This window comes from Hippocampus guttulatus, chromosome 16 (assembly GCF_054856545.1).
Source record: "Hippocampus guttulatus isolate MCC_2025c chromosome 16, RoL_Hgut_1.0, whole genome shotgun sequence".
NCBI classification, from domain to species: domain Eukaryota; kingdom Metazoa; phylum Chordata; class Actinopteri; order Syngnathiformes; family Syngnathidae; genus Hippocampus; species Hippocampus guttulatus.
Window position 1 is genome coordinate 8,494,135 of NC_141276.1, and position 21,259 is coordinate 8,515,393.

The 21,259-nt window shown below is 43.8% G+C and overlaps 2 protein-coding genes and 1 long non-coding RNA gene across 5 annotated transcripts in view; 1 reads left to right on the plus strand and 2 right to left on the minus strand.

Moving 5' to 3' along the window:
• Positions 1 to 48: 48 nt before the first annotated feature.
• mpg (N-methylpurine DNA glycosylase) lies at positions 49 to 2,085 on the minus strand. Its single transcript, XM_086133590.1, has 3 exons — positions 1,768 to 2,085; positions 973 to 1,177; positions 49 to 572 (listed from the first exon to the last, which is right to left on the minus strand). The coding sequence occupies exons 1-3, from the start codon at positions 1,972 to 1,974 to the stop codon at positions 187 to 189; spliced, it is 798 nt and encodes a 265-aa protein (XP_085989716.1). The 5' UTR covers positions 1,975 to 2,085; the 3' UTR covers positions 49 to 186.
• Positions 2,086 to 5,869: 3,784 nt separating this feature from the next.
• LOC147192908 (uncharacterized) lies at positions 5,870 to 7,888 on the minus strand. The gene is made up of 3 exons (XR_015103197.1): positions 7,780 to 7,888; positions 6,628 to 6,737; positions 5,870 to 6,381 (listed from the first exon to the last, which is right to left on the minus strand). It is a non-coding gene; the product is annotated as an uncharacterized LOC147192908 (long non-coding RNA).
• A 131-nt stretch (positions 7,889 to 8,019) lies between these two features.
• The window catches only part of rhbdf1a (rhomboid 5 homolog 1a (Drosophila)), a 31,716-nt gene continuing 18,476 nt past the window's right edge, over positions 8,020 to 21,259 (plus strand). For 2 of the 3 annotated variants that reach the window (XM_086132870.1, XM_086132871.1), the window contains exon 1: positions 8,020 to 8,386. The gene's annotated coding sequence lies outside the window, so the exon portion shown is untranslated. The remainder of the gene's footprint in view (positions 8,387 to 21,259) is intronic. The other variant, XM_086132872.1, reaches the window with a different exon arrangement.

Below are 21,259 nucleotides of genomic sequence, written 5' to 3' on the forward strand. Positions count from 1 at the left end.
ATCAATGTGTGGGTAAATTTACAGATCAATACGATTTGTGAAACGTGGTAAGCCATGATATTTTTTTATGTAGAATATGCACGGGAAACAGCCAGCCAATAACAGCCAGAAAATAAGTTGAGCGATTGAATTGATTCAGCGTCTGTGTCTCAATACTTTTATCCATTTATGTATGGTTACATTGTTTCAAAGGGCATTTTCTCGTCTTTCAGCCGCTTTGTCCAGCACGCTAACACAAGCGTTCCCTTGGAGGTAAAACCGCAGAGGCTTCTTGGCCCATTCCCCATGGGACTCGATGCCAATGCGCGGCGCCTCCACCACGATATCGTGGCGGGCGTCTCCCATGGCGGGATCCACATCCTCCAGCCACACCTCCGGGTCAGAAGCTAGATCCCGGCGGTCAAAGCAGCGCGGGACATCCAAAGCCTGGCACAGCTTAGAGGGGCCGTTGCACAACTCCTTGTCCTTGAGGGGCCGGGCTCCGTTTTTGCGTCTGGCGGCCCTCAGCTGCCTCATGACGGCATGGCCCTGCAGCGGCTCCAGCGAGCGCAGCAGCACGGCAGCACCGTCGCCTGTGAGAGACGAGACCATATGTTACCCACAAAAAAAAGTCTAATCGCCTAGAAATGCCAAAAGGTGGTGGCAAGGCATTTTTTTTTCAGTTAGACAAAGCTATGGCCTGACAAAATGAAGCTCCTCCACTCCAGTTGAACACCACTATATAGCGCCAGAGCAATATTTTTATATCAGACATGGCTTTGGCTGAACACAAAAGCAGAGATAAATTATTATGATTCATGCTGAAGTGAGTTGAAGATCGTCATTTAGACAACAGTAGTCCTTTGCAACAATTTATGGTATTTATAGTCAATTACTTACACATTTTCACGACAGCGGCAGCAGGGCTCTGTCCTGAGCCCCTGTGAATTTCAGAGATAGCAGTACATCATACACAATTGAGATTACAATGACCTTGACTAGACACGTTCATGCAGAGGTAGATGCCATAGATGGGGTACACGTAAATGGTGCCGGGCTTCATGAACATGGCGGTGTTTCTCTCTGTGCGCTTGCCGCCTGCCGAGTGTGACGCCTTGTCTTCTCCCCCCAAGTACGCCTCCGTCTCCACAACGCGGCCTCTCAGCTCAGTGCCATCCTCGCAACGCCGCACCAGGACCTGCAAATGCGTATGTAACACATAACGGTATGTACAACTTTTTTTTGTAATGGATTCTAAGCCTAATGGTTGCTGAAAAAAAGGGGTATTGATTTCTACAATCAGCACATTAGGCACACCTGAACATGTTGTGCGATAAAATAATATATCCAAAATTCTTTGAGAAAAACATTTTTGGTTTTGATTGACACTTAAAGATGATTGGCGCAACTTACACTGATATAGATGCATTATCATATATTTGTAATAAAAACTGTCTTCGTGCACAATTGGCTGTGTCAGAGATGATAACAGCACTTGAGATCTTAACTCGGGAGATATCGTCATCTTTCTTCCATTTTGTTGTAATTATGACTCATACTGTTGATATGATTGCCGGTAGATTATATGGTAATTAAACTTTTGTGCGCAACTGACACTGTTAGACACGTTGTTGAACTAAATGTTAATGTTTTCGTGTACAATAGAGAATACAAATCCCTTGAAATTCAATTTAGCTGAAGTTACGACTTAATTACAATGAGTGTGCTGAATAAAGTAGCTTAACTGCTGTTTCGATGGTCCCGGCCACCAGATGCCACTGAATTTACCTTGCCGAGAAAAGCTTTGGCCAAAGCGACGCAAGGTTGTGTGAAGAAATCCTCTCCCAGCCTCCTTGACAGGTCAGTAGTTTGACCACCATTGAAGTAAACACTGTGCACCGTCTCATTCCGTTTCGTTTCTTCACGATCACGTGAGCGTTTATTTGCTTTTTGGTCACCATTCCGTGACGGCGTCTTTCTCTTACGCTCTGCCATTATTTATGACACGAATGTGACATTTTCATATGCATTGTTTTGGAGAAGTGAAGCGCTTTATTATGTTTAACGAAATGTAAATGAGCGAGGGCGAACCAGGAAGTAAATACAGGAAGTAACACGAACAGTTTTTCCCTTAAAGAGCTCGCGCACCATTTAATCGAGCCAGTACACGAGACGTTGTTTAATGTGAAAAAATTATTGCATACAAACTTTAAACACACTCTAACTATACTTTTCATTCTGATCATATTTGTTTAATTTGGAGGACTGGTTATCACGTCTGCGTCACAGTTCTGCGGTTCTAATACTGTATCTGTATGAATGTGGATTGTACCTTCTGCCATCTAGTGGAAGAGCATTAAATTGCCCTCCCTGTCATTACAGTATACGTCGCTGGCATAGGTAGATGAGCAACGTATATTTGTCATGAGAGTAAAAGTGGATCATTTTCCACGTCATCTCTGATGATCTCTCATAGCAGATAGCTTTAGCGTCAACATACCTGTACAGACAGGCAGAGCAATCAAAAGCGGGAGAATATACAATAAACCTGTGCATTCGCCTTTTGCTATTCATACAGCAAAGATTTCACAACGACTAAGTACATTTGTGAGTCAATTGAGAAAAAAATCTGCATAATTTCAGCATTTATAATTTCAGTGATTTTTTTTTTTTTTTTTTTTTTTTTTTTTTTTTTGGATGAGGGTGACTTGTGAGATTTTTCTAATATAACAAGTGTATTTCTCCTTCCCCGGTCTTATTCCTTTGCCATCATTTAAAAACAGTTGACCCTAGTAAGTGGTTATAAATAGAATTCATGTGTGCTTTTGCCCGGGAAGTGAGCGACGCCAATTTGGCTTCAGGCACTCTGGATCCCTACGGTTTCCCTGGCAGACTAACCATTTGTGACAGACCAAAAAAAAAAAAATAATACATCTCTTCTTCAGGATCGTACTATTTAAAATTGCATAATAGAGGATTGCTTTTGCTCTTCTATTTGGTAAACGTGCCAAACCAATTTGTTGCTTTGAGCCGGCTGGCAGTCGGCTGGAAATGTGCTGACCGTGTCCAGTCAACGTCGTCCCTTGCGTGGATTGTTGAAATGTCGGATGGCCGAAACGGCGGAGAGGCCACTGTTTGCTTAGCCACCTCCCTGCAGCCTGCCGCCGGCCGCCCGGTGAAGTCTGACCTCCCTTTGCTGTTACGATGACAATCTAGTTGCTGTTTGGATAATCTCAACATCTCTGCGCCAGAGATACTTTTCAAAATATCTGGCAAGGCGCATTCATCTTCACCGACGGAACATGTGAAGCTCATTACTGCGAGAGCGAAGGGGGACATGTGTATCTCCTCAGCGCTTGATGCTTTTAATGATTCATGGCGTAAGGATTAATGATTCATGCGGCCCTTTCAAGCCTCCGAATGTGTGGCGTGCGATGCACAGGTGGTCTGCCTCTCGTTGTGGTCAAACCATTAATTCAGTGAAGACACGCGCACAAAAATCACACATGTCCTTGACACATTCAGCAAGCGAAATTGGTGGGGGAAAAAATGGAGTTCTACCTCATCTACAGCTTGAATACACTCCACTCCTCTTCGTACGAGATGTTTCAGTGAGTCCATTGAACGGGAAGAACATTCATGAGTTGGAAGTCTATGTACTAGTTCAACCCAAAATGTTGAAAGAGCCATATAGGACAAAAAACAAATATGTCTGGAGCTGCAAAAAAATAAAAGCCTTCTATAAAACTTAGAATGAAGGAAACACATGCTGTATGTATGTAGGAGACTGGACTGTCTCAGAATTGTTTGTTATTCATTCCTTTGTTGTGTGTTCACAAACGCCCCCATAGAATTTATTTTGTGATTTCCTCGCTTGATTTTTTTTTTTGTTTTGGTTCATTTTTTTCGCTTTTCTTAGTGTCAGTGAAGTGATCATAAATTTCCGTTTTTCGGAGGCTGTCTTTGAGCGCCTCTCGAGTCGAAGGAGAAGAAAGAAGGCACGGAGTCGGACGCAGACGTGTCTGTGTTTGTCGACACTGTTAAAAGCATAAATAAAGTGTACGTTTTAAAAAACCAACACCACAGCTCTCCTTTTTCGGAGCTGGAACATGTATCTATATCTATTTGAGCTACATTAGCCTACTATCAAAATCTTTTTCCATTTTCAAACATTTTTCATAAAGCTCCAGGGAGCCACTAGATGTCGCTAAAGAGCCGCATGTTGCCGACCCCTGTACTAGTTCATCTCAAACATTTTGGTTACAGGGACTGAGTTGTTTGCAAAGAACCCCTCATAATCCGAATACTAATTGACCAAAGCCAGCATTTGTACTACAAAAAGTTTCCTATTGACATTAAAGTCAAAGCCTGTCAGCCTAAAAATGTCCGCATTTCAGCCTACAATCGCTCCACTTGGAAATTGCGAAAACACATTTTGTGTTTTCTATGTCATTTCTGCTTGGCGATCTCATTGTGCTGTTTTAACAGTATGAATAAAGACAGTTCGTGTAAGCGCCTTTCTTGCGGCAAAATTTTCCTTCCTTTGTTTCATAAAGATTTTCATGTCATCTCGTTTTAGTTAAAGTGATATTGTTGCGAAATATATGAAGGTGCACATTCGTATTTTATATTTTTGTCTAGTTGACGGTCATTCTTGGATTTAAAAAAAAAATCATAATAAATCTGAAATTACTAGTTACACCGTTAAGTACTCTTCCTCCAGTCATTATTTGCAGGGCTACTTTTTACTTTTACATGAGCAACGTGATTGTAAAATAACGGCATATTTAGTTCTGCATTTCAGAGAATGGGATCCCTTGAAGAACGAGAGTCTAGTCAACAGACAAAGAATATGACAGTGAGTGGAATGTCTGTTCTCATTCAAACGTTAGCCGTTATGCAGCTGCTTGGTGGAGCGCTTCTGCTGACCTTTCTTGTTTTACTGTGTTATAAAGCTCTTAAATGTTTCACCGGATTCAGGAAGTAAAACTTTTTTTTTTTCCCAGGCCCGCATCTATAGTTATTTTTTTTTTTGTTTGTTGTTTTGTTCACCTTCTGCTGCAGAGTTCAGCAACAGTGAACATGTATGCTCATTGACGCAAGCTGCTCTTAACTCATTCACTCCCAAAGACGTTTTTAAACGTCTTTTCAGACTTGGTCCAGAATTGGCTGGTACTGAATGAGTTAAGGGCAACAGTGGCGCATCCCCCCCCCCCCCCCCCGGCCCCCTCCAACCAAAAAAAACCCCCCAAAAAACTCACTCTGTGCTCTTCCAAGATTCGATCATTCCTCCATTTGGTCAAAGCAAAGAGGAAACCTTTCTTAATTCCGAAGACAGTGTCCTTTTTAGTGAAGCATTACCCTGCCACTCAACCCCATTTATCAGGGATTGATAGATGAGGCTTCAGGGGGTGGGGTGGGGGGCTTTTACCCCGGCCTTAACCCACGTATATCCCGGAGGGGAAACGTCACCATTCATTACTCCTCCCTGCTTCGTGCGTTATCAATCAGAAACTCCCAGCAGGCTCGTCACTGCGTCTTACATCCCTCTAGTGCGTATTAAGTCTAATGAATGGACTCCTGTGGTTGATCAGCAGCACTATGGAGAATTTCTCTGAATTATCTTAACTGAACCGAGCAGTCAAATTAAATGAATGTGGATACATTTTCACTGTGAGAATAGTATCTGGTAATAATAAGCAAGTGTCATTATGCTTGACGTTTAAGTAAACGACCTTCACCAAATCTGCTATCCTGTGACTGCCCCTCAGTGGTTACAGGATATGACAGCACTTTATAACATCTGTCTTCAAGTGCCTTAATGGAGACGCAGATAAGAAGACATTTCCAAGGAAACGGAGCCCCTCGTGTACTAAAAACCTCAGCCGAGGACGACCGCCTTGCACCCTTGTCAGCATGTCGGAAGCCTTCCGCTTCCCACCATCCATCTCCCATCTGGCAAAATATTCCCAGGTGGAGCAGAGCTGTCGCTCAAGCTCTGATGGAATGCTCGTGGTCTTTTCATTAAATGCAACGGCGGAGTGCTACGGCTCAATCCGAAGCTTCCGTTCCGTTCCCTTTTGCAGAGTAGCGATAAGTGTGGGTTTTAGATTAAAAAGAAAAAAAAAAACCTGACAAAGCATAATCTGTGAATGTGAGTTAGGATGTGTCTATAAGCCACTATAATGTGAAATAATGTCAGTCCACATATGGAAATCTCATTTTTATGTGTGTGTGTGTGTGTCTTCTGATATCTTCATCCCCTCCATCTGTCCACCTTGACGACGGCCCTCTTTATCGCTGCTTGGGATTTACATTTCCTGCAGCATTGAGTGCATGGTGGATGCATTCCTTCTGCCTTTTGGCGCCCTGTTAGCATTCAGCAGCAGACTCCGTGCAATTCTAAAGACAAATCCGAGGAAATGACATAAAATGAACCAGTCAATTTTCATAATGAACATCATCGCATCAGATTTGTTCGTAAATTCTGGAGGGGCCTCGGTTGTATCGGATCATTTTTCATTGCACATCACCATTTACAAGCGAGATGTACAGGACGTTTATTTTGTTTGAGCCGCCGAAAGAGTTAGCATTGGCTTAAGCAAGCAAAATATTGTCCTCGATACAATCCGCTTTTATCCAGTTCACCTTTGATTGTTATGTGGCAGGCTGCATTTTTGGTAGCAGGCCAAAGAGAGAGAACGATGACTCATTGACAGAGGAGCCAGCCTTGATTTTATAAAACATGCCATTGAAATCTGTGAAGAAGATAAAGCACACTTGAAATGATCTATCGCCATGAAAAATGTACGTAAATACTTTTACTTACGTACATTTTTCATCACACAAATGTAATCACAAGAATGTTTCAACATTCACAAATATATATATGTGTCCTATGTGTTGTGTTATTTTTGTTATTTTGACTTGACCGCGAGAGTGGCTGCCTTTCCAGCAGCTCCTATATTTTGTTGTTCTACTTCTTCCTTTCATAACTTTGCTGCTGTGAATTGGGAATTTCTCCATTGAGAGACTAATAAAGGTTTTCTTATCTTATCTTATATATATATTGTGAACGTCTGTCTCTCAGCATTTTCACAATTAAGAAAATGGGTATAACAAAAACCATTTGACTTGGAAAATTTAGTTTGGAGATGCAAATGCTTCGAATCAAATCGTTCTATATATCGAGATATCTATATAAAATAAAAATGTTGAAGCACAAAAGGCCAAATATGCTTTCCCATTAGCATTTTAATACTTTGTCAAATCCATTCATTTTCAACACTGCTTAATCCTGAATCCGCTCCCAGGTGACCTCAGGCGCAAGGCAGACTGCACCCCGAACTGGTCGCCAGTCAGTCACAGGGCACAAATAGAGACAAACGACCTTTCAAAACCACGTGCACACCGTCAACGAGTGGGAACCGACATAAAGTGACACTTAGCAAAATAATGACTTTGAATTGAATCACCACACAATCAGTGTCAATATTGGTCTCTCGGCATTCATAGAATGTTTTTTTTTAGTATGACCGCTCGTCTGTCAGCATTCTCCCAATTACGAGAATATTGGGAAACCAGTTATTATTGTCATGCAATGACGTCAGCGCGAATCACTGTGACTCAACATTCACCCCAAAAAAATAACCATATCATAAGAACGAATGCTCATCTCTTAGCATTCACAAATATAAATTATAATACTTATCCCCCCCCCCCCCCCCCAGCACACAACCGTATCCGTGTTTGTATTTCAACATTCGCATTTTTAAAAAAAGCACATATTTCACACTATACATTTTTTTTTCTATGCAGAAACGTTACGGTTCGTCACACGTCTCAGCGGGACCTAGTCCAGTTTCGGTGGCGATCACTCCCGAGTGAGGACGTCGCTTAGTCACCGGCGCAGATCCCGGCGAGGGAAGAGAGGGAGAAAGGCAGCACCTCCCCGCTCACACGCAGATTGGCTGCCGCCGTTCGGCTGCCTCGCCTCCTTCCCCACAGACGATCTCCGAGCCCAGGGCGGGGCTCACACGCTCAAACCCGGCACAAGAAAAACTTGGGGCCGGGGGTGTCGATGCATGGAGCAGTGTGGGAAAGCTGCGTTCGTCGGTGGGAAGCTGAGACGCGGACGGCCGGGTTCCATCCTCCGGTGCGGTTAAGAAGCGTGGCCGGATTTGACGACGCGAGGCAGCGCCGGCGAAGGATTTGCGGCGACGCCGGAGGAGGAAGGAAGGAGCCTAGTGGTGCTTGCTGGTGGGAGGGGAGAAAAAGCGACCGAGAAGAAGCGTTCATTTCCCTGCGTGCAACTCGTCAGGATGATGTGACAAGTCCCGAGCGAGAACGCGGAAATCGGATTTATTTCCCCGCCGCTGGAGATCACCCGAGCCGCCGGCTTTGAAGGGTGAGTTGCGGCTACGATTCCACCAGCACGGTGGTCACGCGTGTTGGAAGGTCGAGGAAGAGGAACCCAGCTTCCTCTTCTTTCCTCCTCATCCACTCTGATGATTTATTACATTTTTTTTGGAGTGTACGCTGTGTGGATTTTTTACAATGGAAGTAGCAGGTTTATTTGAATATCCCGTTGGAAAAGTAAGTGTGCTTTCTTGGAGTCACTCAGTCCACTTAATAGGCTTTATTCTAACTTTGTGAGGGGAAAATGTGTGTAGGGGGGGGGGGTGTAGCAGCTAAGGGGAATGTTGTGCAAAGGAATGAGGAATGCTGCTGAATAATCATCACGGGGTGAAGTCACGCCATCATCCTCGTCGTCTCCCTCCCACTCCATCACCTTCTTCATCTTCATCATCCCATCTTCCCAACCCATTATTTAGTCAAGGCGCATATTTTACACGAGGGGGAAAAAAAATAAAAATCCAAAACAAATGAAGTCATCGCGTAACTTCTGCCATCTAATTCTAAGAGAACTGAATTGTCCTCCCTGTCACTGCATGTTGCTGGCATAGATAGGCCAACAAAGATTAAATAAATGATCATTTCCAGACCAATTAACTGGCCCTGCATGCTTTCCCGCAGCACACCTGGTGGGCCTCAAGCCGAGCAAAACAGCAGGCCGGCATGTGAAGAGAAAAGCAACCATGTGCTTGCCATATTCCCGGTCGTTTGAACCTGAAAAGTTTATTCTTGCCTGTATTTTTTTAAAATTATGTTTCAGGTGGGCCGTGATGTCCTCCACCCCTACTTCCCCCGCAGCGGTTTATTAGAAACTGCTGAGTTATTTTGGCAGACGTGACATGGGCTTGAAACCTTATCGCATGGAGGAAGGGGAGGGCGCTCATAGTTGGGTATGATGTAACCGCACCGATAAAGCCAAGCGAGTCCTGGGCCACCGTTCTGATATGGGGGGGGGGGGGGGGGCCAAGCCCGGCCTTGTGTTGACTGTCTGGTATGTGGGAGTTTTTTTTTTTCTTCTTCAGGGGGTCTGCCCTACAAGCCGTGCCCACATGACTGCTGGCACACTGTCTGTCTATCTGCCTGGCTGTCTCGCCAAGTTCATCCAACATTTGTTTACAACGCGTAGTACAGTACAGACGGGTTCGGTTCACTTTGGTGCGGTTTGCAGATGTTGAGGTTTCCATCGTCAAAAGCTTTAAGGCAGCGGTGGGCAAACTACGGCCCGCGGGCCAAATCCGACCCGTTGGTCTTTTTAATCCAGCCCGCCGAAGGTTGGTACACAATTAAGGTTCGATGTCAATGACTGCATTCATTTCATTTGGACTTGTAATGACAGGCATTTCAACCCCAGGTGGCGCAGTTACTTGAAGTTGCAGAGCATAGGGAGGAAGGGGGAAACGATACGGAAGCCCGCAGTAGTGCCAAGTCAAGCAAATCCCGTTCGATACGACGGAATAATGTACTCTTAAAGTCTGAAAAACGTGCCAAAAAAATGCAAAATACTGCTTTTTAAATAAAGAAATCCAATTAATATTATGTCAAATTTAGTTCACCCTTTTGATCCGGCCCTCCATAATATTTTCTGGTTCTCATGTGGCCCTATGCAAAAAATAATTGCCCACCCCTGCTTTAAGGTGCTCTTTGCCACAAAAGAACCCTGTTGGGATCTGGCATGAAACCGCTTTAAGCATAAACGGCATTGATATGGAATGCTAGGAGGCAATCTCAATTTATTGCTGCGTGAATGTCCGGTCCGGTTTGGTTCACTGCGCTACAGCGCGCGGCTGTTTGCATTTCCACTGCTAAAGGATTTGTTGGGTACTTTAAGGCAGTAATTTTTGGGGCTTTTCAACACGAAAGAGAATTTTAAAAAATTATTGTCAACCGTAGTCTGGCTCTTTGAATAAATTTCTGGTCTGGTTCAGTTCACTTCAGTACGCTACACAGGTATTTGCATTTCCATTGTCAGTGACTTTGAATAGGAATGTTCACGACCACTTTTTTTTCAGACTGATACCAGTATGAGTACTCATTCACTGATACAGAGTACCGATACTTTTAGTGCTTTTGATATTCTAAAATTGCACTTCACGCAATGATATAAAATTGAGGCAGATGATGATTTTGCTGATTTATCAATCTGCCGCAGTATAGCACAAAGGAGGATTTACACGGTCAGAGGTTTTTTTTCTATAAATATTGGTGGATGGTATCGTCCTGATACCGATAAATGGTATTGGTACTTGCCCATCCATAGTTTTGAATTGTACGTTCTCACTTTTTGGCAGGTCTGTAAAGTCCATCTTTTTTCATGTCACTCTTGTGTTTGAAATTTGATATGGATTGGTGGCATGTAAGACTTTAAACGCCATCCATCATTTTTTGGTCTGGTTGGCTTCACTTCTTCAATTGTGTACATTCCACTGTCATAAACTCTGACGGGTACTTTACCACTATTTGGCACTGGCATCTTCCCACATTTTGTCACTTGTTGCGTCTACCGAATATTTTAGATGTCACACCAGATTATGGTATCAACAGCATCTAAATATCTGATTGTGTGCCACTGTCCAAAAGCAATTACAGCAGTATCCTTAAAAAATACAAAAAAACCCCAAAACATCCACCCATTAGCTGTACGCGCTGTGTCCACTAGCGTTCCTGTCCTTAGGCGAGGGAGCGGTCGCCGGTCCACATTGTTTCTCACCGCATCTGACCACGTCGGTGTGACGAAAATAAGAGCTTACAAAACGGTACCTTGGAGGGCTGTGGTGCCCCGGGGGGTTTGATGGAAACGTGGCTCTGCAGAGCACATTAGAAACTGATTTTGTTTGAGTGCGTCCACCTCGAGGCATCGTGATAAGCGGACTAATGGTTTCAAGATGACGACTTGTGGGACCAGTCTCGCTTTGGCGCTCTGGGTTATGGTACGACGCAGACGTCATTTTTGCAAATAGGATTCCAGGAAGAAGCTCGTGAAGGTTGTGCTCCAAAACGGTTGTGTGATTGCCCATTCTGGATCAGAACCTTTACACATGTGCTACATATGTATCTAACAATAGATGAAAACAAGCCCTCTCCCCGAGACAAAAATTTGGGGGATTTTATTCAGCCATAAATGTGTTGCTCAAACTATGTAGAGGTGCCACTTAATGTCGTCAAAGTAGCCCCTCCTACAGCCGCCGCAGTGAATATTAAGTGTCACAAAGACACGGTCAGAAGCCACTGAGAGCAGTTTGGAAGTGGTAATTGTGCAGATCCAATCATTGTAATTTTGAAGTTGTTACTTCAATATGAAATTATTCCATAGTATACATGAATGAGCATATAAATCAATGAGCTTTGATATTGGCCAGTATATGATCAACCTGATTTTGGAGTTGCTATTTGAAAGTCAAGACTATCCTATTGATGATAGCCTATATAAATGATCAAATTCAAAGTTATTGGCTCGCTTGCTAAAGGAAAGTGTAGTTTGCTGGGAGCAGGACGTTGGCGCCAAAATGTTTTTTTTTTTAATGTGAGGAAAATGATGAGAGATGTCTATAAAAGTAAATAATTACCAAGCGTAGTTCTTTTCATATTTGTGATGTCATCATTCCTGTGTGTGTGTGTGTGTGTAGACAGGTCAGACGTGTTAACCAACTTGTTTTGCCGCCTACTTTTACAATTCCCACGTCTCAGAACAGACACTCAGAACATTTGCTTTTACGCTGGCTCGGTAGCAAGCGAGCTTATCATCTGCTCGCACCCTGGATGGGTTTGCACGGCATGTCCAACTGCCCAATTCCGATAGAATGCCTATTTGTGATTTATTTTTGACAGTTTTTTTTTTTTTTGCCTCATCTATTTCTCTGTGCAATTGTCAAACGATACCGGATATGACTGTCTCGATGCTGATGGCAGATATGAAACAACCTGCATGTAAATAACAGCATTAGTGTCAACCACAGGAAGTAAACAGTTTATATACAGTATATATATAAATATTGTGTAAATATCAAAAATGATAAAGCATTTCGTTGCCCCAGACCGACTCTTCCTGCATTGATTTAAAGGAGGGGAACCTCCACATTTCTTCTCTGGCACTTATTTTGATGACATATTGGGTGACAAGCATGTTTACAGCATATGTAATTGCCAAAGCTTTCTCTGGAGTTAAGATTGGCAGTGGGTGTTTTTGAATGTCTTTCTTTGATTTGTGAAGTGTGTGGATGGGAGTGTTTACGTCAGCGTTTCCAAACCTTGGTTGAGCCAAGGCACATATTTTACACAAAACGAAACAAAAACGTCCCTAAAAATTTTACAACATATCGTGATAACTCCACTGTCAATTGCCATTCCCAGCTGGAGTTAAAAAAAAAAAGTTTTAACGACATCTTGTTTATTGAAACAAGACTTTGAAAAGTCAGCGAGCTTAATGCTAACACACGATCGAGAAACTAGCATCGATGTTATCGTAGCTGTAATTGGAGCTCCTGAAGGACCAGAATGTCAATAGGCGTTGAAGCGTGAAATTACGCAAATTTGTGAATTTTTTTATATTCAATTGAATTGTGTAGAGTGCTTGTTTTAAAAAATATATATATATTTAAGCTAACATTTTTGTTGGCGTTTTGTGGGGCTGGAACAGTTGAATGGAATTTCCATTCATTTCAGCGGGGAGAAAATTATTTGAGATGAAATAGATTTAATTCAGATTGAATTTCCATCCACATTTGGAAGAGGACTGATTGCGATCCGATGTGTTTTTCTCCTCCTGCTGCGCCATGACGCATGTCCCGATTGTGCCGTTTGAATGCAAAAAATAAAAAAATCGGTCGATTGCCCCACGCCATGCCAATGCATCCTCTGACAAAGTTGGGAAGAAATAATAAGTAGAACAATGGCGTGTGACTAGTTCCTGTGTGCTCCTCAAAAAGGAATGTAAACAGATGCTTTTGCCTTGTCCTCACCGCTTTTAACTACACAGGAAGTCTTTTCCTTTCTTTTTGAAGCCGGCGCACATTAGCATTCTACGGTTGCCGCTCACTCTTCCTGGAAATACGCTTGGCTCGGCGCGAGTGTCCCTCCCGTGGGTTTGTGTGACTCACAGGCGACGGCCATGACAGTTGATGTGATGTAATGCAGTCCGCAGCGTGGCTATTTTCAGGTCGACCACCTTCTTGGGTCTAACCTGCAGGCAGTTACTCTGGACCTTTTGGATGCCAATGTAGTCATGCGCACTTATTTTTCTTGATTTATATGCACTTTAAAACAGTTTCTCGATGTTTTAAAGCAAACTTTTTCTTGTCTTGCTGAAATTTAGTTTCACGTACATGAGAGACTGCAGACCCCGCCCCTTATACTCCTGGGCCAATAGCGAGTACGGATTTTATTTCCATGACGACCGAGGGTTGAGGTCGGGGATGGAACAGGCAGCAAGCATATCCTACTTACGGAATCAGAGCCACAATGAACAAAAAAAAAAAAAACAAATAATAATTTTGGTTGTTAAATTTCGCATTTGACGGGTGGGCAGACTTTCTCGAAACCCAAGAATTTGTATACAAGACATTAAAAAGTCAATTTTCCAGAATATAACCCCTTCAAGTCAACAGACGGCGTTTGCGGGGAGGAAGACATGTCATTAGGGTTTCTGGCTGCCGGGTGTTTTGGGTCCCGGCGCACTGTCATGGTGTCTGGAGCCATTTAACCTTGGGGCAGAGCTCAGTTTCGAGGCTGTGGGAACACTTTGTATATTTTCCTAGAAGCGGCGGCGGCGACAACGATGACTGCTTGAACTTTGACTTCCCGAGTGGCACTCTTTCAGGGCGTGTCGGCTGGAGATTAACCAATAAATGTCTTACCTGACACCTTGGGCCAGAAATATCCATGTCGGCCATGTTGCGAGCGCACATGCCATACGTGGGTGAAATCCCTTTGGCGCGGGCTCGCGTTACGAGGTTCACACAAGCCTCCGTTACACCGGTGTAACTTGAGAGTGAACTTGTAAACATATCGCTGTGGTAAAGATGCTTCACTATCACTTCTCAGGAAAGTGATGCAGAAGGAGACGACGCACTGTACTAGTGTTGTGCTGAATAAATACTAGGGCTGATATCAGAATCGGTATCAGCATTAAAAAAAAATTCCATATTCGGCAGAATTCGATTTCCGATAACTATTATGAACTCATTCAGTACCAGCCAATTCTGGACCAAGTCTGAAAAGACGTTTAAAAAGGTCTTTGGGAGCGAATGAGTTAAAGGCAGAACATTTGACTGTTCTACAAGACTCTGTGCTTTAGTATTTGTTTGGTTACAATATTTAGCAAAAAGGTACACAATCTTTTTTTTGGGGGGGGGGGGTTGACTGTCATTGTCTTTGTTGAATGTTGTAAAATGTTAATGTGAATTCAAAAAATATTCAGGGTGGGCCAAGTTGTGGAAGCCCCGCAAGAACCGGCACTGTCCCAGAATGAAAACAATCTATAATTATATACGTGGATGAAATAGTGATTGATAAAAGAACGTGTTGTTTTTCATCACATTTTATTTCTGAAATTCGTACTGGTGTCCCGGTCGGGCCAGCATCAGTAAACTTAGGGTGGCCCGACACAGTCCAGTGGTGACCCCGGGCCATTGGGCCACAGTTAATGTCGGACCCTGCAATTGGCAAAATAAATATTCGGTTAAATGAGGGCTTACTCACCACCTGATACTCAATCCCTAACGGTATCAGATATGGCTCATATTGGCAAGTCAAGACATAAATACTGGATTAGAATTGTGCGTTGATTGCTACAATGTGACTTAAAGTAAAGTGGAGCCCAGGCATTGCGTGTCAACCCGTCTCGTTCGACTCTAACGTCGCGTCTCCTCCGTTAATGGCGTCCATATGTGTTGTGTGAAAGGCGGCGCAGCACGCTGGAGTTATATGCGGACAGCTTCAGCGGCCCCACCAGCATCGCATACCATGCGCCACACTCACTCCAAGGGCCTTCCCAGAAACCAGGGTGTGTTTTGGCCTCTCGCCCCTCCGTCTTAAAACACAAGAGCGAGCCACAAGTCTGGAATATTGTGCTTTTGATTTGATTTGATTTCCTTTTTTTTTTTTTTTTGTCGCTGTCAGTTGGTCTGTTGGCATGTGATGAATGTTTGTCAGTTAAGATGCGGCGAGGTGGCTTCCAGCCAGACGCTGCCGGCAGATTTTAACAAGCACCTGAGCCCGGAATCCAACTTTCCCCTTTCCCTCCTCTATCACATGGTGCCAGTTTTTTTTTCTTTTCAGTTCTCCTTTTTCGCACGCTGACAGACCGGGTGGAAAATGATGTCAAGCCCCTTTTTTTTTTTTTTGACGGTGCCCTCCTCAGTCACAAAGGCGTCGCTCTGAATATGTGGCGCTCATAAACAAAAGTTGTAGTTTCCCTCCCATTTGGGGAGAGCAGAAACGTCTTTTTGTTTGCTCCTTTCCTCCCGTCCATGCTGACATCATCTTTCCTAACTGCTCGCCGTATGACAATAACTGCTCGGCTGCCCACTGAGTGGCCCTTTGAGCGGCCCTTGTCCTCCTCGTATTTTGCGGTGTGACGGTCCCAGAAGACTAGCTCGGTCTTCCTGTGCTGTCGTCTTGGACTTTTCCAGGGTCTATCTCTCAGTCCAGCTGTCACTCCTCCCCCTCCTCCCCCTCCATCCTTCCTTTGTGCTCCAACTCAGTGGACTTCATCTTGGTGGCACCACCAAGTCTGTATGTCAGGGACTAAAGTCAAAGTGTGTTTTATTAGATTTTTTTTGGGGGGGGGCTTGTTACATCGTTCATAGAACTGGCCCCGCCCACTTGATTGATTCTCGCTCCTGAAATGTTACATCACAAATATTCCCACTATTTCACAATATGATTACATTTGTGATGACAAACTGCATCAGCATGGAAGCACGTTCCCCTGAATGAATCTCATGACCCAGTTCAAATCGCATGACCTTGTTGTTGCGAAGCGGGAAGGGAAACCTCAAGATGAGACCGTGCAGCTGCGGCTTTTGAGATAAAGCAAAAACAAAACCAAAAAAAGAAGTAATCTCGATCAAGTTTGTCTTTCCAGCCCCTAATCGGACTCATATGTGACTGTGGATGTGTGGTTTCTTTCCACTTAATGAATAAGGTCTGTGCACACCAACATGTGTGTTTGCAAATGATGAGGTGTGTGTACGTTTTGTGTACGGGGTCTTGTATTGAGCAGCAATGGGAACGATCAATGTGTTGCCTCAGCTACAAATCCTTCAAGAAAGGGATTTTAGTGTTCATGTATTTTCAGCTACCTTGACTATAATATGGTTGCATGTTATCTATATTCATAAACATATGATTTATCCAATTTTTCTAGAATTTGTCTTCATACAGTTCGCAGGTGAGCTGAACCCTCTCAAAGCTGACTTTTAGGTGACAGAAGGCACATAGAGACAAACTATTGACAAACTAAACTTTCCTTCAGTGGACAATTGACTTTAATGAACCTAACATAACAACCTAGCAATGAACTTTAAAGTAAGTTACTTTCAAATAAAAAGGAACACCTTTAAACGGGTAATACGGCTGAGTCAGTGCCTGGTTTACCATTGTCATCAAATTAGATTTTTCCATATTTTTGGACCATGACATGTTTTTCAGCAAAAATACATTTGGTAATCCATTTGAGTTGATTCGGTACTCGCTGGTTAAACAGTAAGCAAATAGCAAACTTGGATTTTGGGTGTAAGTCTGAGTTCGCCTTCCAAGATTGGTGCCTGCGTTGTCCCTTGAACAATTCGGGAGCTCATTATGTGTGATGTCGGAATGTGGTAAGTGCGCATGCATCATGTGGAGGGCAGGCGGGATGCGTATGGGAATAGTTAGCCGGCTAATGAGCATGAAATAAACTAGCCTTAAATAAATGACCATTACAGTCATGAGGTCCATCTCGGCAGTATGTTCTTAGTTTGCTGACGGGCTCTCCCACACTTTGTCACGTAGCGCAACAAACGAAGGCCGTAAGCCAGCTTCAGGTCAGAAGAGACCGCCTGCCAAGCTAGCTTACTAGCCTAGCCTAGCCATTCTACTTTTGGCCACAATTTGTCGTGATATCCTTATGTCAAGACGAACTCTTTCAATTTGGTTGAACGCACATTTCTGGCGCACAAAATGCAATTCTGAGAAACAAGAAAGCCCCCCCCCCCCCACTAATCAGTTCCCACAAATATCGCGAGCATACACTTGTTCCAAACGTCCTGATGAGACCAATCCCGAATTGATGACTACATCAAGCTTTCCAACTTTTCTCCAACAACCCCGGGGCGAGTTTCTCTTTACGAACGGTCGCACGACGGGACGGGATGTGTGCACGTCGTTTCCGCCGTCGTGTGGACCGGACGCGTTGAACGCATCCCGTTGTACGTGTGCGTTTCCTGCCACCCCCCACCCCACCATTGCTTCCTTCCCCGGAGTACTCCAAGTAACCCGAGCTCTATGCGCCGGTGGTCTCCATGGGAGGAAGCGGGATGACATCGCCGATGACTTCTTTTGTGGAGGATTTTTAATCCCGCCGAATGATTTCAACACAAAGATTAGCCGTTATGGCTCGCGTCGCTGCTGTGAATGTCATCATTTTGGCGTACGCGAACAAATAAAACAATTAGCCTCTGTGGGAATTTGCTTGTTGCACCATTTCCAATAATTGCGAGAATGATTTTTTTTTCCCCCCACTGCGCCGACTTCCAATCGCAACCCAGCACAATGAGCGTTATTGAACATCAGGCGGCACAATGCCGGCTTTTGTGGCCTTGATTCAGGCTGATATCATGCTGGAAACTATTTGGATGGCTATCACATGCCGTTTCTCCTCTTACTCGCTTTAACGAGAGAATGTCAAACCTCCTCCAGACAATCGACAACTTGTTTTTTGGGTGGGCGATTTAAGGTGCGTGTGGCAGCTGCAGAAAGTGCTCATTTTGTTCGAGTTATGTCTTTTAGAGCAGGGCGTGCGGCATTGTATCCAGAGACATTCAGGATAGGTCAGTGCTGTACTTCCTTGCCAGAATTCTTTTTTTTTTTTTTTTTTTTTTCGCCGCTTACAGTGGTCATAGGGGACAAATTCACTCGGCAAACTTTGTCCCAATGTCTTGCGTGATCTGTTTCATGCAAGTCTGGCAAGTTTTTCTATTCCCAATTGGACATTGAATAGAGGAATCAAAGTTTGCTTGCAGCAGCAGTACAGTGTAGCCGGCGTGTTAATAAATGATACATACGTATGTACGAGCAATAGATGAGTGCCTCTACCTGCAGATTTGGGGGAATTCATTTTTTAATTCATCGCAGCGAGCAGCATACCATATTTTATGGTGCCTTTTATGGTGTGTTCTTCCACTTGAACCTTTTGTGGAGCTAGTGTAGCGCCTCCACTCGTCCTCTGATTTAGGCACATTTTAAGGTAAAATGAATGCTGACAAAGAATCCAGATTTTTTTTGTTTTGTTTAAGTCTCGGAGCAAGCGGCATCCTGCGGCTGTTTCAGTTGACCTTCCGTTTATTAATTTAATCAAGCGTATTTCACACGAGGCAATTTACTCAAAAAGTGTCCACGTTGTGTGAAAGGTCATGCCTGTTGTCTGAGGTCACTGTCATGACTCTCGCAGCCTCATACACTAAACTTCCTTTTTATTTTCTTCTACTTTCGTTGTCCTCCTTCCTCACTGGAGCAAAACCGGTCACCCTTCATATGCAGATTTCGTCTCTAAATTAAAGTGTGGTTCCTCTGCTGGTCTTAAACCTCCGCCATGGTTGTCTGTTCACTTTTGGCCTGAGATCAGTTCTTGGGGAGTGTCACAGTCCTGTTGAATTTCATGAATCGCCCTGAACAGCCCGCCCCATGCGGGCTTCAGTCTTTTCTCCACAGTGTGCTTGTCGTGCATAAGCTCTCTTTGAATGCATGGTGCCACAAGCCACAAGCCACACACACACACACACACACACACACACACACACACACACACACACATTAATATATATGAAAATAATAAGTTGTGAGTGCAGGTGGAGATCCAGCCACTGCAAGATAAGCCTTCCCTGCAAACAAAGCGCTTTCAGGTGCCTCCGTTGCAGTCGCCGGGTAAAATTAGCCGCTTATCAGCGGCTCGACTTCACAAAGCAGCCGTTTTGAGGGGGCTGGGTTGATTTAAAAGGGTGTTCCCTCGGCTAAAATGTCTTACTCGCAACTTTCAAACCTGTGGTCATCTGCTTCCTCGAGATTGCAGAAACAAACAAGGGCTCTCCGCCACTTGAGACACGGCACAGATTTACTTAGCAAATCTTGTTTTTGTTTTTTCCCCCCGCTGATATGGCTATAAACGGTGCTTTCCAAGAGTATTATCAGTAGAATTGTTTTTCCAAATGCAAAAACGGTAGGACATTAATACTGTATGTCGAGGGGGCTCACACGAAACATTCCCCCCCCCCCCCCCCCATCTCCATCCATGTCCTACTATCTACCCGGTGTTGTTCACTATGTCAAAGTGACTACTGTGTGGAAAAGGTCATTAAAACAACAAAGCTCGTGGCATCAGCCTTTACGCACACGATTGTATCCGCTTATCGTCACTCGAAACAAAAGCGAGATTATAAAACTGTCTGCCAGCCATACTGGGTAAATAATTAACCTGTGAGGTTTGAATATTTCAAAGCATCGAGTCGGGGTTGCGTGTAATAATGTGTCAGCAAAGCTCACGTTCATGTTTGATTTCCTGTGCTGGATATTAACCTTGTAATAGAAAATTTCCTGCCTTTTCTCAGCTGCTCTGTTGTTATTGGGAGTGGGTTGGGAGCCAAAATGTCACACACAATCAACTTTTAGAGTGAAATAAAGCAGCACAATGGGCCTGTTGCTTATTTTCCTGTGAGCCTTTTTTTTTTTTTTTACGTCCCACCAAGCAGCACATTTGAAATTCACATCTATAAATACACCGCATGCCTAAGGCCTGCTTTGAGGATGCCATTTATATTTTCAGGAGCTATTCATATCTCTGGCACACCACGCTGTCATTTGGTAAACACTGTGATGAGCGTGTCTGGGAAGAGTAAGTACTCTATCCTTAGTCAGGAGGGTTAAAGGGCATTCTGTCTAAACAAGCGCTAATCTGTGGAGAAACAGTTAAAACAAAGTGCGTCGTATACGGCAGACGTCTTGGCTATGGCCGTGTCTGGCATCTAGCCCCTATACTCTCCGTGACACTTGATCTCAGGGTCAGCTGCGTAGGATATTTCTGCTGCGTATGTGTTTTAATGTCATAAAAGGCTGGACGGCTATGACGGCCTGTCACATATCGCCACAGCCCCTCCCAATGACAGCACTTCCACTGGAACTCGCGGCTCATCTTGGTCTATGGGTGCGGGAAGAAAAATCACCGTCCAGTATATTTTTTTTTCATGAAAGCATACGTTCGTTATATTAGAATACAAGTTAGGAAGAAAACAGACCCATTCATCATTTGATTTATTGAGCTGTCAAGCTATGATCGAGCTATTGAGCTAGCTGTCTGAAGGCTGCATAGCGATCTGGTATCTCGCTATTTTGTAGCTAGCTAGCTAGCTAGATCACGATCTGTTAGCTAGATAGCTATCTGAAAGTTGTGTGATCACTAGATAGGTATTAGACAGCTAGCTACTGATAGTTAGCTAGACACACAGGTAGCTATCTGATAGCTAACCAGCCAGGTTTTTAAAAAATTTATTGTAATCATCGTTATGAAATTATTTGGGGGGAAAAGTGGCTTGTCCATAAGATGTTTGCCAATTGTCCACATCGTGAGTGAAGCATGTTTAAAAAAAAAAGTCCTCCTAAATAAAAAGGCCCTTTATGT

What these genes read in the sequence shown, in the direction of transcription:
- mpg (XM_086133590.1), bottom strand. Translation starts at nt 1,974, where the DNA reads ATGGCAGAGCGTAAGAGAAAGACGCCGTCACGGAATGGTGACCAAAAA. An exon ending in CCAAAGCTTTTCTCGGCAAG is followed by an intron (nt 1,178 to 1,767) that starts GTAAATTCAGTG and finishes ACGCATTTGCAG; the next exon opens with GTCCTGGTGCGGCGTTGCGA. An exon ending in CATGAACGTGTCTAGTCAAG is followed by an intron (nt 573 to 972) that starts GTCATTGTAATC and finishes CGTCTCTCACAG; the next exon opens with GCGACGGTGCTGCCGTGCTG.